Genomic DNA, 17,426 nt, shown 5'->3' on the forward strand with positions numbered 1-17,426 from the left:
GAAATGTCCTAATAACCAGCCTGGGGCCGAACACAGCATGGACTCGGTCCGGCTGGAACCCCAAGCATGTCACTTACCAATTTTGTGACTTGGGACAACTGCTTAATCTCCCTAGGCCTCAGTTTCCACATTATAAAACAGAGACACTTTGGCTTAAGAGAGTTTAATAAATGTATCCCTAGTGTTGCTGTGACAGTAATAATTGCAATAGTAGCAGCTTCTATTACTATCGCTTTCTGATCCCAAACTGTGAAGTAAGCATCGTTGCAGAAAGTGGAGACAAAGTGCAGAGACGACCAGTTACAGATTCAGGTTCCATCCAGCCAAGCAAACCTTTGCTCTTTGCTCACTTGCAACTGTGTGCACTCTGCCGGCCCTCAGGGTCCCCTCCCAAGGATGCTGCCACCTGACCTCCTTTCTCTCCTTTCTCTCTCTCTGGCCTCTCCTCCCCCTTCCTCTCCCAGAAGAAGGATCCCGCCTTCCTTCTGCAGCTTGAATGTCATTTCCATCCCACACCATTTCGTTCCTGGAGCTCGTCTCTAGTGCTTCCCTCTCTCCTCGGTGCCCTCCCTCCCTGCCACAGAGCTCCTACTTGCTCCCCCTCCTCTCCCCCAGCCCTGTGCCACTGGTTTACCCTACTCCTTCCCAGGCCACAAGTACACTCCTCTCGCGGAACGCTCTCTGCCCTGATCCTCACCACCCCCCTTTCTGCAAACAGCAGAGCCGGGACAGAAGCACAGGGAAGGAGTGTGTCCAGCCGCGGGCTCCTGCTCCTCTCCCAGATCGGAGAACACACACGCTCCGCGTATTTTCCATTTACTTGCTCTGTTCTCCCTTTTTTGACGATCTCGCATTTCCTCGGAGCCGACCTATGTTCCAACTGCCTGTCAGACGGGACCACCTGGTGCCCCATTTTCATCTTCAACTTAACATGCCTAAAACCCAACTCCTCCCGCCAACTAAAAACCTCTCTCTGTGCCCTCCTTGCTTGTCTTTGAGGCCAAATCCTTTTCTCGATCTGGACCGCGTTCCTTTCCGTTGGCTCCAACGGGGGCGTGTCTCCGTCCTTGGCTGCTGACAGCTCGACGCCCTCGGCTCGAACCTCCCCACAAACCTGCTGTTCTCACGTCAGAAACTGTGCCTGACCCCTGACTGCCTGCCAGATGGGCATTTGCTCTGTTTGGTTTGGTTATTTATAGACATTTCATTGCTTTAGCTTTATCGTAGTAAGTAAAATACTGCTTTATTGTATTGGGTAGCAATATTCAGAACTACTACTTTATCCTTTCAGAAACACTTTCTTAGCTGAGCATTTAAGAGCTTCCCATTGACTTATAGTCAGTCAATGTGTTTTCTGATACTCAGTGGTCTCCCCAAATTGACTGGTCCGTGCTTTTCGCCAAACACTCTCCTCTCCTACTTTAAAGCGTCTCCTCACAGACTCTGCTGGCTGCTAGGCCAGCCTGCTCCACTTCCTACTAAAATTGACCCATTGTAAGATGCCACTCAAACGCCACTTCCCTAGTGAAGCTTCCCTGGTCAACCTGTGCGGGAGATCACCCTCCTCTAAACTCTTCAGGCCCCTCGATGCTGTCGGGAAAATGTGAACCGAATCCCGCACTGCCAACTGCCCCAAGTGCGTACAAACAACCCGGCCAATAAGCACTTGCCAAATGTGCCGCCACTGTATACAGCATGTATACACACGCACACCCACTGACTGCTCTCACCTGGCCTAACACAGGGGATGGAGACGAGCCCGTGGCCGTGGCTGGAGTGAAGGCTGACCTCTGCCGTAGCTGGCCTGCACTTGGGACGGTGAGTGAGGGCTGGGCTGCCCACGCATCCCAGTTGTCGGTTTCTGGCTTCTCATTCGTGCTGGTGGGCCACCTGGAAGGAAAAGTAGGCCTCCGTGAGAAGCAAGTACTTCCTGAGGTGCCAGCTTTTCACCTGCAGCAGATGCAGACGCAGACCCAGTACATTTATGGGGCTTTCTAAAGTTCAGAAACATCTGGGGCACCTGGGTGGCCGAATCGGCTAAGTGTCAGACTTTGGCTCAGGTGACGATCTCAGAGTGTATGAGTTCGAGCCTGGCATCGGGCTGTCTCGGCCGTCGGCACACAGGCTGCTTCAGATCCTCTCTCCCCCTCTCTCTCTGCCCCTCACCTGCTCCCCTACATTCTCACCCTCTCTCAAAAATAAGCAAACACATAAAAAATAAATAGGGGTGCCTGGGTGGCTTAGTCAGTTAAGCATCTGACTTGCGCTTGGGTTATGATCTCACGGTTCGTGAGTTTGAGTCCTGCTTTGGGTGAGCTCGAGCCCCAATCTGGGCTCCGCACTCTCTCCCTCTCTCTCTCTCTCTCTCTCTCTCTCTCTCTCTCTCTCTCTCTGCACCTTGTGGGATTCTTTCAGTCTCACTCTCTGTACCTCGCTCACTCACGCACTCTCTCTAAAATAAACAATTGAATAAATAAATATTCTTAAGAAAAAAAAAGGTTCAAGAACATGATGGGGAGGAAAAAGCCTTAGACTTGGGTTTGAATCTGAGCTTCACTAGCGATGAACCTCAGGCAAATTATGATAGTTTCTCTGAATCTTCACTTCTCATTGATAAAATGGGAACAACATTCTGTCACTTTGGTTAGTGGTGAGGGTCACATGAAATACGGATAGCGTCTCTTTGCAACTCTAAAGCACCAGAGAAGCATCCTCACACAACCATCACGGTCATTTGTAGCAACAACAGTGCAATCAGCAAAAAAGAAGTTACACACCACATGCAAACACATGCCAGTCTGGCATCTGGTGCTTAACTCTGTTTGTCTGTCCTGTCCATCCCGCTGCAAGCACCAGGCCTATGTCGAGCCACCAGGGTAACTGCAGGTGGAACCCTGACAGTGACCAGTTGTGCTGGGTCTCAGGGGCAGCTTTGATTTTGTGAATTTTTTAATGTTAACTATGTGCATCTGTGTGACTGCAGATCCACATGTAATTTACTTTTTACATCTTTGTAAGACATAAACACGTTTGAAAATCAAAATAATTCCTTTGTTGGACTGCACATCCTGATTCTGGGTTTAGAAAATAAGATGCCCTCTAATGACAGCTGGAGAACCGCACAGCACACGTTTATCAAGGAAGACTGTCACAATGACTGGATCACAGCAGAACAAAATCCTGGAAAACACGGTATTTATCTTTTACGTTAGCCTAAGCTTCAGTTTTAAAAAGTCCGAACTTTTTAACGAGATCAAGAGAGGAATGGAGAGTTTCAACTTGGAACCATGCTAAAGGAAGGCTACTTCGAAGCAGAAACTAGACAGGGAGGACCTTTCTTAGCACCTTCAACCCTTTACATGAAAATCGGAGCAGGAAAAACTTGCTTTGTCTTACATCCTTCCTTCCACTTCCTCTGCTGTTGGTCACCATGTTCCTTTCTCTGCTCTGTGTGAGCCATCTGACCTGTCTCTAGCAGGACTTGACTCCTTACCTTCCATTTGTTTTTCCTGAAAGATGATTAGGCTTGAAAAAGAAATTACAAGAGTGAAATTACTTATCACTCTTACTTGGATGCTTGCAGAAAATATTTTTAGACAACTGTATGTGTAGATCATGGTCCTGTAACTACAAGTGTGGACAGCAGCTTCCTTTATCATTTCAAACCTCTGCTTACACAGTTTTTAATGCTGTTTCCTGATGCCCAAGGGCGTGGCACTCACAATGGCCAAGAGCACACATATCTTTGCTCACAGGTACGTGTGCACAAGACTGATGACAGAGGCAAGCTTTAAAGGAAACAGCTTTCTATCTTATTCAGAACCACATGACTGAATTCAATTTCTGTTTCTGACCAGCAAAAAAGTGCTGTTTACATGCAGGAAATGACTCTATTTGCTGACTGCCCTGGATGTCAAACAGATTATTAGGAAATGGTATTTCTCCGTTTCTTCTACAAGAATGAAAGATACAAATTACTGAACGCAACGAGATAACAGGCTTTATTTTGTCCCAGGGCATACCACTGCTGAGCAATGAAATAATTAAATTGAGTTCAGACAGCATAATCCACAATTTGCCAGTAGAGTGGTCAGGGAGAGAGGTAACGAAAATCAGCCTGCTCCTTTACACAGAGGTACAGCCCAAAGCTCTAAGAATACTTTAAAAAGATTACTAAGTGAGGAGTTCAAAAGTCCTCAGGAACAGTGTGTCTATACATACGTGGAGCTGAAATCAGCCCAGTTGTTGGGGGTCGTGGAGGGCTCTGGAGCGGTCACAGCCACAGGAGCGGGGGTCTCACGCATGGCCAGTTTGGGTGCAGGGGCAGAGGTCGTGTCGGGCCCAGGTTTGACTGGAGCAGGAACCTCGTTTTCTGGGATTTTCTCTGCATAGTTTGCAGGGAACCATCCTGTCTTTCCTTTTAATTCTCCTCCAAGCCAGCCCGGTTCTCCAGTTTGGCTTTCATCCACCTGCAGGAAAGTCACAAAGTTTAACACAAGTGGAGCTAAATCAACCCCGGAAAGACACCACGCTCTCCACCAGGACAAAGCCCCAAGCCTCTGACCCTGTCGCACGCTGCACAGACATTTCTTCACCCTATGCTAGTCTCGGTGTCTGGAAAAACGGTCTCTAAACATTAACTCTAAAAAAAACAGTACGTGTTGTAATTGAAGTTCTTTCTTTGTGCTTTTTTAAAGCTTTTTTGTTTCTTTTTCTAGCAATGGTGGTTAAGATAAAGTGACTAAAGTCCTCAGGCTCATAGTTTAAATTTTTAAAGTTCCCTGGAATTGGAAAGTGATCTGATAGCATTCATCACTCAGGAAGTCATGCAGTTATTAAAAAATAATTTAACTAGGGTTTATTATTTAAAATGGAAAGCAAAGGATGTAATCAACAGTAATCAGTATTCTAAAAATCTCTAATGGGGCGCCTGGGTGGCTCAGTCGTTTGAGTGTCTGACTCTTGATTTTGGCTCAGGTCATGACTCCAGGGTCATGGGTTCGGGTCCCAAGTCAGGCTCCGTGCTGAGTATGGAGCCTGCCTGGGATTCATTCTCTCTCTCTCTCTCTCTCTTTCTCTCTCTCTCCACCCCCCCCCCCCACTCTCTCAAATTAAAAAAATAATAATAAATTAAAAAAAAAAACCTTTAAATATCTCTAATAACTAAGGAGTGTTTGTTCAGCACACAGATAAGAACGATACAAACACAGTCTTAGTTTCCTTGGGAACCAAAGCTGACCTTAAGCCATTTAAAAGCTCCGTAGACACACGATGAGAAAATCCAGAAAGTGGTTAGTCACAGCAACACTGAATTTTATTAATAAGGTCCCATAGTTTTCTTTATATAAATTTAACTTTAATGTCCTAAAAGTGCACATGAGAATACAGAAAGCTGCTGTTTAAAACTCTCACAGAGGCTATTTATTACATCAAGTGCTTTTAGTGTTTGCATTTTAATTCAGATTTAAAAAGATCATTCAAAACCACCAGAATGGTTCTACCAATCTTTATGAGTTACCCCCACAATTTTATGAGCCACATGAGAATGACTTTGGAGGAAAGTTTCACTATTAGAAAACTAATTTCATTACTATATCAAATAAAGGCCTATCAGAGACCTCCTCTTATTTTTATTTCTTAATATTACTGCCTGAGGAGGTAAAACACTGAACACTGCATCAGACATTAATGTTGTTCTTTAGAGGTCACAGAAATGAGTTAACAATGACTTTGCAAATATGGGCAAAAATACCAGTTTTCTAGTTCATTCAAATATACAGTAAAAAAAATAAAAATAAAAAATAAAAATAAATCAAGTCCCAAATTACGGAACCAAACATCTACTATCTGTATTCGGTGCAGAGTAAGCGTAATGTTTGTTAGCATACTTGAATTTTAAAACTGCTTGGGGTGGGGTGGTAAAAGTAGATAGGGCTTACTACTTAGCTATACATCTGATTTACAAAATATTCAGTAGGTGGATGATCCTTGTACTCTGCTCCACCTCAGGGAACCCTTAATGTCAGGGGCAAAAGCAATTTTTAAAACTGCGAATTCTCCAAAAAGGAGTTTCCCGAGATAAACAGCCACACTGCTTCAGAGGTTTTATTTTTTGCTTTATAGTTCTGATATTCTTGCTAACACTTACATCAGATGTGAACACATTAGTCACTTTTCATTCAACTCCCCCACACTGTTTTGTCCTTACGTTCCTTTTTCTGGGCAGCCCCGCTCTTTCCCTAGACGAGGATTTAAGATGACATTTTCTTCCACTTGGATTTTATGCTAAACTCAAATGACTAGAAATGCCTTTCTTTCTTCATTTATATTTATTAGTGATTATGACACATTTCAATATTGCCACAGCTTTGCACTGGAAACAGCCGTTTCTAGGCCAGATGGTGCCAGGGGCTCCCCAACTCCTCAGCAAGTTCAACAGTCAAGCTCCCATCCCCCTCCACTCGTTCTAGGACCAAAGGTGAGCCTAACTCACTAACTTGAGCCTGACACAGTCACTTAGCCTCAAGACAGCAAGGTGTCATCATGATCAGGAGTAGGGCACTGCAACTAGACTGCCCCCCTTTAAATACTAGTTCTACGATTTATTAACTGGGACTGGGCAACCTTCGTCTCCTAGTGCCTCAGCTTGTTTGTCTGAAATGGGGATAATAATAGTACCCGTCTTACTAGGGTGGCTATGAGGATTGTTAAATAGTTAAAACCCTGCCTGGCATATGAGAAGTGTTTAATGATAGATTTTTAAAAGCCATCTTTCCTGTTGTCCAGCTCTGACTCTGTACTGGAGTTCTCTCATTTGGGCTTTTGTCCTGGTCCTTACCCTCACTTTAGGTAACACTCTCCAGTTCTCGGTATGGGGCGTTCTCTGCTCTAGGAACCTGCCTGGGACCTGTAGGGTTTGCTTTCTTGCCAGCAGTAATCCTCTAGGGGCTGGAGTTCAATCCTTGACCATGGCCTGTCGGAAACTTCGACTGGTCTGTCCAGGTAGGACCTCCTCAAATGTCAGCTGCTTTACTCGATTATGTCCTATAATTTACTGTCATTCCTTCGAGACACAGGGTCTTACCTGGTTAACAAGACTTTTGGTGTTGACATCTAGAACTGGATCTGAAGCCCCAACGAAATGTCCTGCCCTGTGGGCAGGTCTAGCTTGTACCCTAGTTAGCTGATCGCACCCAGCCCCCTTCTCCTGATAAGAACAGAAAGCACACTACAGAAAGTACACTTCACTGCTGAAAGGAGTTTCATATACTTAAGAAGGGGAGAAGATGCCACATCAGCCTCTTATCTGGTCAAACAAGAGTTTCTCCATCATTCAGGGTAGTAGTGAAATCAGCTGTTCCCTTTTAACCAAGGAAATTCACTGGTCAACTTTGACCAAACAACAGTCTCAATTAGCCTGATTTGTTCTAATAGGAATCCATTAATTTTAATGAATGACTTAATTTTAAGATTCAGAGGATATAATAAAAAATCACTCTTAACATTAAATTAACCACTTAGAAAAAGCACAAAGGTTTCATAGGAAAGGGAGAAATAGTTCCTCCTGGATTTGGGAAACTTTAGCCCAAATGCCAATCCAGTTGTGGAAAGACAGTACATAAGATTAGAATAGAATGAGAACAGTTAGGCACACAAACTTTGTGACATGGCTGGCTATAATGTGGACTTTAACATATATAAAGTAAATTCATTCATTGGTAGCTAAAAGTCAGGGGGTTCTGAAATCTTAACAGTGTTGGTCTTAATACAATTTCACTTAACCAGCCCCACTGCAACACCTCAAAGCATTTGCAGTCAATCTAGTAGAACCTTATCAAAGTGGGAAACGCAAACCCCAGATAGTTCACACCCAATCTGGACCTGGAATGCAGGTCACAGATCTAGCATACAAAATGTTAACATACACTGTATGCTGTAGGGCTTGGATGCAACAGTCAAATGCTCATAGCAGCTGTTAGGGTCAAGGACACATGGCTGAAGCCCGATACCATTACATCTCTTCTCTCAAGGCTTCTATGCTTCATGTCTGCTAAATTCATTTGGTAGCCCAAATATTTCTAAAACCTCTTACCTTGTCACAAAGAAGGGAAATAGGAATTCCCTCTCCCCTCACAATGACACAGAACAAGGACGGCAAAGAGACTTAAACTGTGTACAGACTTAGACCAGCCAGTGTGGCTGTCTGGGATGAGGTAAGGAGTATGGGGGGGTAGCACGTGTTTCATGCATTTGCCAGCCTGGAAACAGAACGTTTCCCCCCAAACTTTTGGGTTAGAATATTAAAATAGTTTTTAAAGCTCTAATCCAGGAAATTCTTCCTCTGTTGTAACTATTTAACCCTGCCCTTGCAGCACAAAAGCAGCTGTAGGCAATACACAAATGACTAAGTCTGTGTTCCAATAAAACTTTATTACAAAACAGGCAGTGGGCCACACGTGGGCCACTGCTGGAATCGTAATGTACTGGTTCCTCAAAAAAGTAAGGATACTATGACCAATTGTTACTAAACAAGCCACCCTCGGAAATCGAAGGAAGGCAGGAAAGGAAAGGTATTGACTATATTAAAAAAAAAAAAAAAATCTCCATCAAGAGAAAAAAAAAAAAGAAAAACAGTGAGTGTAAGAAGATAAACAATTTTCAGAATGAACTGACCTGGTTGAGGGCTGACAACCACTGAAGAGTGTCTTTTTTTTTTTTTTAAAGCTATTTCTAAGATGGTATTTTCCAGAAATGATTTAGGATTAGTCTTGACAGGAAAAAGGCATTAGGTTAGATCAGTGGTTCCTGTTAGTGACTGCCTAACAGAACGAACCACTTGGAGAAGATTTTGAATCCTGTATTTGGAATAAAGTTCCTAGAGTCTCTGGGGGTGAGCCCTAGAATGGGTTATTTTTTTAAAACTCCTGAGCCGTTCTGATGTACTCAGTCCTACACCACCTGGACCTGCTGAGTTAGGTGATCAGCCTGTGCTCTTAAGACAAACTTCAACAAAATGGCAGTGAGCAAAGAAAGGTCTTCTAATTTCTTATGCTATTCCAATGCATTATGGATGTCAAATGTGATTTAGTCATCCTCCAAATACTGGGACCTTCAGATCAGAGATAGGCCATATCAATGTTCACAGTATCTAAGCCCTAGCTATCAAGGTCAAACTCATTTAAGAAGCTTCCATTAAGAAGTTCTTCCCTGAGCATATCGGTTCATTCTGATTCCTTTCCTCTTAAGTTCCTAGCAGAGTTAGTAAGAATTCCCTGAGAACTTCATCAGGCATTGGCTTTTTCATGTGTTTCTTCCTACCTTTCTAAAAAGATTTGAAACATCAATGGCAGACATCCTCTTGTATTTCTTTATATTATGAACAATATTTAGAATAGGATGATATATAAGACAGCACTTTAATTTTTGTTAACCATGAAAAATTTTTTTTGGAGAAAACTGGACACCAAGTTTTTTCAAGAGCAAAATACTTTTTAGAGCTCCCTCCAAGACTGCCTATGCTAAAAAAAGGATATGTTAGGTTTTTTTAATCTAACCAGTATAGTCAGCTATTTTTTAAGGAAGTTTGAGAAATCTGAGAATCTTATGATTACTGCGCCCACAAAAATAAGTGAACTCCTGATTATTCAACTAAGAGATTGATAGTAATGTTCTACTACATATTTTCATGACCATGTTTCTTGACCTCAAACTGTAGGGAATAAAAAATCTGTTACTATCCCATGTCAATTTCTGTAGTTTTTGCACTGACTGTTAACCTCAGGAAGATAATCTAGTTGAGTGTCATTTGGGGTGTCATGTTACATTGTGTGCTATAAAATGAAGACACTGCTGCTGTCCCTTCAGCAAGCCAGTAAATTATGCCTAGCAGTACACATTCCACATTTCATTGTATATTTGGGATGTCTGAGATAGATAAAGCAAACACCATTCCAGTACTGGGTGGACATTCTCTGTTATACTTGTCAAAGTTGGATTAACTTCAGTGTTTCATTTAAAAATTACAAATGTTGATACATTTGTAAATATGAAAATAATACAAAAGTACAAAAAATTAAACATGAAAACCCCTCTTTACTGCCCAGTAGGAACCAATGTTAATGGTTTCATGTCTGTATTTCAGGACTTGAACTACATACACAAAAACATTCACGTGTACACACACACACACACACACACACACACACACACTATTTTATTTAACCAAAATGCAATTACACTGTGCATATTATTTCTGCTTTTTTTTTTTTTTTTTACTGGTGAGCTTATCTGTATATGTAGATCTATACAGTTTTTTAAAAACATCTTGATCATACTGTTTAGCTATATCATAATTTATTCAAACTACTCCCTTGCTATACTGGGATGTTCCTTTTTTGCTTTTACCAACAATGCTGCAGTGAAGATCCACATGCACACATATTTGTGCAAATGCCAAAAAACAGTCTAACAGAGGGAGAATAACAGAATTTCTGGGTCAAGGGGAATAAGAATTTGAAATTTGAATAGGCATTGTCGAATTGCTTCTCAAATAGCTTAGCCAATTCATACAATCGTGCTGACAGTGTATATTACAACTACTTTCCTACACTTTTGACAAAGCGGGATAGTACCAAACTTTTAAATTTGCTCAGTTGAGAAATGAAAAATGCTGTTTTTTTTTCTTAACCTGCATTTCCTGATCACCAATGAGATAAAGCCTCTTTTTATATATTTTTAAAATCATTTGCTTTTCTTCTTTTTACTATCTCCTCATATCCTTGGACAACTTTTATAATTTGTGGGTTTCTTTCATATTAACTTTTTGGAGTCTTTATTATGGATGTATTTTGCAATATACAAGTATAAATGATTTTACATTGTCAAATCTGTTCATTTTTTTCATTTATGGCTTCTGGTTTTAGCTCAAAAAGGTATTTCTTTGCCGGGAAATTATTCCAATATTCTCCTTTAAAAAAATTAAGAATTTTATCTTCTAAGCTTAAACTACCTGGAACTTAATTTTTGTCTGTACTCTGAGACAGAGACTTGACCTTATAATTGCCAAATACACAGCCTTCAAGTTAGTCCTTAAATGGAATCTAGCACAGAGAAATCTGGTACACATACCTTTATACCTCTTTTTTCTGTTTTCTTTTTTAAGCACAACCTACTGTACAAACTCAAAACATGTTTCTACTTCCACGATAACACCCAAAGGTATGTGTACTTACACAGAATCAAAGCGACTTAAAAGAAGAAAACACTTAATGAGATGTAGACTTCCTGACAGTTACATAGACTTACCCATTCCCCTTTAACCTCCACCAGGAAAGCAAAGGTTTGAAAGCAAGGCAAAATATGTTTAATGAAACGTTTTATTTTTACAGTATATCTAAACTCTATTCATCTAGTCAAGAGGGTGGTTAACTAGCCAATTTGAGGAAAAGTATCATTGTAACAAGACTATGTTTCCAAAGAATACCAATATTTTCTCAGTATAGATCATCTGTAACACTTCTTCATTGTAACATTTGGTAACACTTCCTTATCTCAACAAGAGAACACTACTTTTCTGTACCTGGTGTTGCAACAAAATCCAGTTTCAAAACATCAGGCTCTTTTTTTTTTTTTCCAGTGTAAAAAAACAAAAAAACACGCTTTGTTATGAGGCCCTATCTGATGTCACCTTGTACTCTCACAAGTTTTAGATTCCTGGTGTCATATTTTATATATTTTAACAATTCAAATGCTTTAAAAGCCACAATAGTTCAAAGACGAGGCTGTATGAATAAGGCTGCTTCAGGCCTAGCAAACACAGCACAGGAAAGAGTCAGTGGTGACGGGGCGGCCTTGAATCACCGTTCATGTGTATGAGTGCGGTGCCTCCGCCAAAGAGAAAGAGAGGCTCTTTCTGCAAAGAGTGAGTAAGGCTGGCACCCAGGCATTCAAATAGTTTGCTGAATGGAGGCTGGACTGTATTTGAAGAGGGTTTGTGATTGTTACGGAGATTCTGACTTGTGAAGAATCTGGATATTTGGTCTTGATTCTCTTATTTCTAGCCCTTGACAGGTAGAGAAAAAAACTATCAGAAAAAAAGGGAGAAATGATTGATATCTCTGAATACCAAACACACTGTTCTTTCTACATATTTTGGTTCACTAAAGATCGTGTTTTCTCTACCCAGAGATCTGATGTATACGTGCGAGAGGAACACGTAAGTAAGGGTGCAATGACCTCTACAACATTTTTAGTCCAAAGACATGTAATACCAGTATGAGAAGCATGCTTATCTCAATCTTTGACTTTCATAGTTCTTTTAAAATTCGGAACCATCCCCATCTTTAAACAAACAAAAAATCCCCAACAGTAAGTGATGTAAAGTATGACCATTTCTAAGACTCTTATTCTTAAGTTATTAACTAGGTGCAGGAACTACTGTTCTCTTTAGAAAGTGATTTCGGTCAACCACATTGCTTCATTCCTTCTTAAACTGGTTACCATAGTTTGAGTTACACTCATAAGATTATATTTAACTATTACCGTAATTAAAGAAAATAAACTTTGACAAAGCAAAATTCCAAACTCTTTTATCTGCTCATTTGCAGAATAAGAAGGCAGATTCACTGTATGTAATTCATGGCTCTTCACACAATTCAACGATCACACAAAGGGGAAAAAAGATGCACTGATCCGAAAATATAGAAGTTATCATTGGCAATTACGAAAATGATGATAAAGCATTTTGCACTGAAAACTATGTCTTAAGGACTATTCATAATATGTAAGTGGTAATCTAAACTCTGAAATTACCAGACCTTTATAGATTTAAAAACATGCCAAGGCTGTGATAACAACCCATTTTCTCTAACACCTCTATTTTAAAGTGATGTTAGGATACATTTCTAAATACCATCTTTCATTCTGATAGGAAAGGAAGACTGAGCCCATACTCCATAAGTCCAGATGCTGGATTACTGGATTTCATACTCGGTGACAATTTCACGCTGTCAAATAAAGTGCAGGAGGAGGACAGGTGCTAATCATTGACAGAAATCACACTTTGACGGGAGTCTTTCTTACCATTACTATGTCTCCGGGCTGGATCGTGATCTCATCATGACTTCTGGATTCAAAGGGATACAGCGCTCGGTAATACACCACCTTTACGTTCTCCTGTGCGGAAATTGTAAGTGGGCCTTTTTCTATTTCCAAAACAGTGGGGAGAAGGGAACAAAAATAAAACATTACACGGAACACATATGCATGACAACAAGCCAAATGAATGACCTCTGCTCTACTGCGGCCCTTACCATCTGAACAAGTTCCATCTATTCAAGAAATTTCTGAAGCACATACTTAGTGCCTAAGGAGAGCCAAATCTGATGTCAGCAACTCAAACCCATCAGAGTCCACTGGCCGACGCTCCCTGAACAAAGGCCATCCCAACGCCAAATGCAGTGAGGCCGTGTTAGGTCCCTGTAGAACAGCCTCCCGGCTCAGGCTCCAGCAGTGCACATCTGTAAAGCATCAATCCCCCTCTTCTCCACCCAGGGTGCCGAGTACAATGCAGCAGCTAGAATGTGACCCCCGAACTGAATCAGCCAAGAAGAAAACTCCTTTGGCAGAAAGTAAAGCAGCACAACTCTCCATACTAAGAGACACGGAAATGTCGATGTTTTAGGTCCCTAAAGCAATCATATAAAATGCAAGTGCCGATTTCACCAAGAACAATTATTATTGATAATCCCTGGTGAAGTAAGTCTTCCTCTACATTTCCCAGGGGAGGGGAAGTGAGCCAAAAGACAGAACTTGTATGAAAATAATTTAGATTTCAAGTAAAAGTTTTCAAAAACGCATGCAAGCAGAAGACATTTTGGCTTCTGGCTAAAACTTAACAATACCTAACCACAGCCCTCAGAACTTTATACCCTAGAGCTGCAAGTATTTAGACACACATCTATTTTCTCTGAAAAGCAGTGAAGGGAAGGTATTATCTTCATGCAGTCTTCAGCTGGATGATGTCCAGGGTATCTCACTGACCAAAGGAAATAGAAATCCTCATTTTAGGGGCGCCTGGGTGGCTCAGTTGGTTAAGCGTCCAACTCTTGATTTTGGCTCAGGTCATGATCTCATAGTGCGCAGGTTCGAGCCCCACATCGGGTTCTGTTCTGGCAGTGTGGAGCCTGCTTGGGATCCTCTCTCTCTCCCTCACTCTCTGCCCCTCCCCGCTTACAAGCTCTGTTTCTCAAAATAAATAAACTTTTTAAAAAGTTACATAAAAAAAGAAATCCTCATTAAAAAAAAAATTTTTTTTTTTTTAATTTTTTTTTTTCAACGTTTATTTATTTTTGGGACAGAGAGAGACAGAGCACGAACGGGGGAGGGGCAGAGAGAGAGGGAGACACAGAATCGGAAACAGGCTCCAGGCTCTGAGCCATCAGCCCAGAGCCTGACGTGGGGCTCGAACTCACAGACCGCGAGATCATGACCTGGCTGAAGTCGGACACTTAACTGACTGCGCCACCCAGGCGCCCCCCAAAAAAATTTTTTTAATACTTATTTTTGAGAGAGAGAGAGAGAGAGAGAGAGAGAGAGAGACAGAGCGTGAGTGGAGGAGGGGCAGAGAGAGAGGGAGACACAGAATCGGAAGCAGGCTCCAGGCTCCGAGCTGTCAGCACAGAGCCCGATGTGGGGCTCGAACTCATGAACTGCCAGATCATGACCTGAGCTGAAGTCGGACGCTTAACTGATTGAGCCACCCAGGGGCCTCCATCCTCATTTTATACTAGGAGGCAAGATAAGGAACTTAAAGCTAATTGCCTAAGATCGAGTACTGGTGAAATTATTTTCATATCAAAGAAAGCATTAAAACATAAATAAGCTTGCCATCATTTCTCCCAAACTGCAGGCAGGGAGGGTGTGAGACCCAGTTCTGAACCCCACTCCCATTCCTGCCCACAGTAAACAGGAAGCAAACCCTACGGAACAGTGTGCTGCTTTCTTTTCTTTCTGTTTATCAATAAAAAGCACACTGATAATCAAACAAAATCAATATAATTTACCATGCAAAGGAAAAAGCAATCGCTTTCTTCAGCTGAGTATTATTCTGCAAAGCTGTACAATATTATACAGCCACACAAGAATCTCGAAAAGACACTCTAGGTTGCATCTCATGTAAGAGTTCATGTTTTCTAGCGATTTCAAAGTCTTTCATTTACCAGAATTTAAAGAGGCAACTTATGATCAAAGGGCAAAACAAAAGTCACAGTTTTCAAAAGGTAAAGGACACGGCTTTATGCAGTGCAGACTGAAGACAGATCCCTGCAGGCAAGGGGGGAAAGGTGTCATTTCCTGGGGCTGAAACAGCTCAGAAATTCCCAGAGAAAATAGCCAAGTGGAGAAGCAACAGGTTCTTTCCAAATTTGGAACACAGGTTTATGCACGGGGCTCGGAAAGGAAAACTCATGCCACTTTTGTCTACAAAAGACTCTGGACGCCAGTGTAACAGGGACCAAAGGTTGGCACGGTGGTGGAAGATTAAACAGGCATCTCGTGATCCTAGAGAATGAACACCTGCACGGTCCGAGAAGAGGACACTGGCATTCTCACCTCTACGGAAGGAGCCAAGACAGGGCCCGTTAGACAGGGAAATGTCTCAGGAAGATCTGGGAGAGAAAACTCATTTGCCAGAATGACTTTTGGCCCCTAATACCTGTGGTGGACCAGGGTGCCTGGACAGCTGGCTTGGCGGGTTCTTGATGCTGATGGAAAAGCCGACTCATCTTGTCCTGCGTGTCCGGTTTGGCCTTCTCCTCGCCGTCCTTCTTCTTGACACTCTCCTCCCTTCGGAGTTTCTCTTCATCGTGAATCTTCCTTGGCCGCTGTTGCTCACTGTCCGGCTGCGTGTGCTCAGTCCACAGCTTGTCCCTCTCCTGAGCTCGTCTGTCAACAAAAAGCTTGATTACCGCGAGGAAGCAATTCCAGTTTACCACTGCTGCGGTCTCTTCACAAAAAAGCTCCGTCTAGTCAATGGAATGCTGAACACGGAGGGGATACTGTTCCTCAGATGGGGCAGTCTGAGTCCATGAAACAAAGGCTCTCAGGGCTCTGATTCTGAGTGCAGTGAAACCACACAACTCAGAAAAACACAGAAAGAAGATTTCTGACGTATTTTGTGAAGTAGTTAGAAGAATAACAAAGATGCTTCTCGATGAGAAGACTGGTCTTTCACCGCCCAAACCCCTAACACGCACAGGAACAAACATCCGTGATGAGGGAGCACACCCAGATGAACACGCATGTAGGTCCCCCAAAAACTGAAGCTGAAAGCAACAGATGAGTTGGAAGCCTCGAGGCAGCGGCCACCCATTACTGAATGGTCTCTGTGCATCTTCCTCAATTTGACAACTAACCTTCTGTTTGTCAAAACAGCTGATGCGAAAAGTGTAATTAAATCTAGGCCCTGACATATAAGAAGACCTCATCCTGAAACCCACAGGAGACAACTAGGGGTGGCTTTTCTCTCACCCCATACAGTCTATGAAATCAGAAAACACTTTAAATGAAACTCATGTGCCAAACTAAACAATATGATGATAGTAATAACCAGTCCTCCTCCTACATTAACTCCATTAGTCTTCACACCAGGTGGGGAGGTCCAATATTGTCTCCATTTTACACATAAGTGGCTTGTCTGAAGCCACATGGCCACACCTGCCTGGGGCTCAATCCCAGGCAGCCTGGTTCTAGGCTCCACACACTGAACCACTGTCCTGTGACATGGCCAAAGTACAAAGGTCATCTCCTGGAAATAGGACACTGCCAAAAGAACATAATATAAGCAAATAAAACTTGTATTCTCCATTTAAAAAATATTATATTTATTGCTACGCTGTATGAATGTGAAAATTTGGTGCAGTGAAATTCTTAGCTTCAATCTCTAACATTTTACTTAAATTTTTCAAAACATCTTTTAAGCACGCACAAAAAAAACTGTTGTCATTCATAGCAACAACAAAACCACAATAAAAATGCACTGAATATTTTCTACTAATAAAAGACATCATGTAACTTCTGAACTTAATTTTTGGTTTTATTTATACGATTGTAAGCAGAAAATCTGCCCTTTTTGCATTATGATATTTTGCATTGATTTCTCCTCTGCAGAAATATGAAAGTTTAGTGCAGTTTAATGTGAATAATCAAAGCGTCTTATCAACTTTGAAGCTAAGAAAAGGATGGAGTTAGAGTTAATCAGCACGTCCAAGAAATGAATCCTTGAATCAAGCCCCAAGAAAACCATAAAACAATCCTCTAAACTGGTTAGAGACCCTACCCGCCTATCCACTGGTAAACTATGTGGGTCCACTTAAATGGGGATATTTCACACTACAGTGCTGTAAATGTATTTTCTCTTTCTTATGATT

General features: G+C 41.9%; 1 protein-coding gene across 12 annotated transcripts in view; it reads right to left on the bottom strand.

Moving 5' to 3' along the window:
• The window catches only part of ITSN1 (intersectin 1), a 220,045-nt gene that overhangs the window by 65,067 nt on the left and 137,552 nt on the right, over window positions 1-17,426 (bottom strand). For 7 of the 12 annotated variants that reach the window (XM_043593672.1, XM_043593684.1, XM_043593674.1 and 4 more), the window contains 5 exons: window positions 15,713-15,942; window positions 13,081-13,202; window positions 11,305-11,319; window positions 4,222-4,469; window positions 1,731-1,890 (listed from right to left, as the gene is read on the bottom strand). In XM_043593672.1, the coding sequence (XP_043449607.1) occupies window positions 1,731-1,890; window positions 4,222-4,469; window positions 11,305-11,319; window positions 13,081-13,202; window positions 15,713-15,942 (775 nt within the window). The remainder of the gene's footprint in view (window positions 1-1,730; window positions 1,891-4,221; window positions 4,470-11,304; window positions 11,320-13,080; window positions 13,203-15,712; window positions 15,943-17,426) is intronic. The other 5 variants (XM_043593675.1, XM_043593673.1, XM_043593679.1 and 2 more) reach the window with 1 other exon arrangement.

The sequence above is a fragment of the Prionailurus bengalensis genome, chromosome C2 (assembly GCF_016509475.1).
Source record: "Prionailurus bengalensis isolate Pbe53 chromosome C2, Fcat_Pben_1.1_paternal_pri, whole genome shotgun sequence".
In the NCBI taxonomy this organism is placed as follows: Eukaryota; Metazoa; Chordata; class Mammalia; order Carnivora; family Felidae; genus Prionailurus; species Prionailurus bengalensis.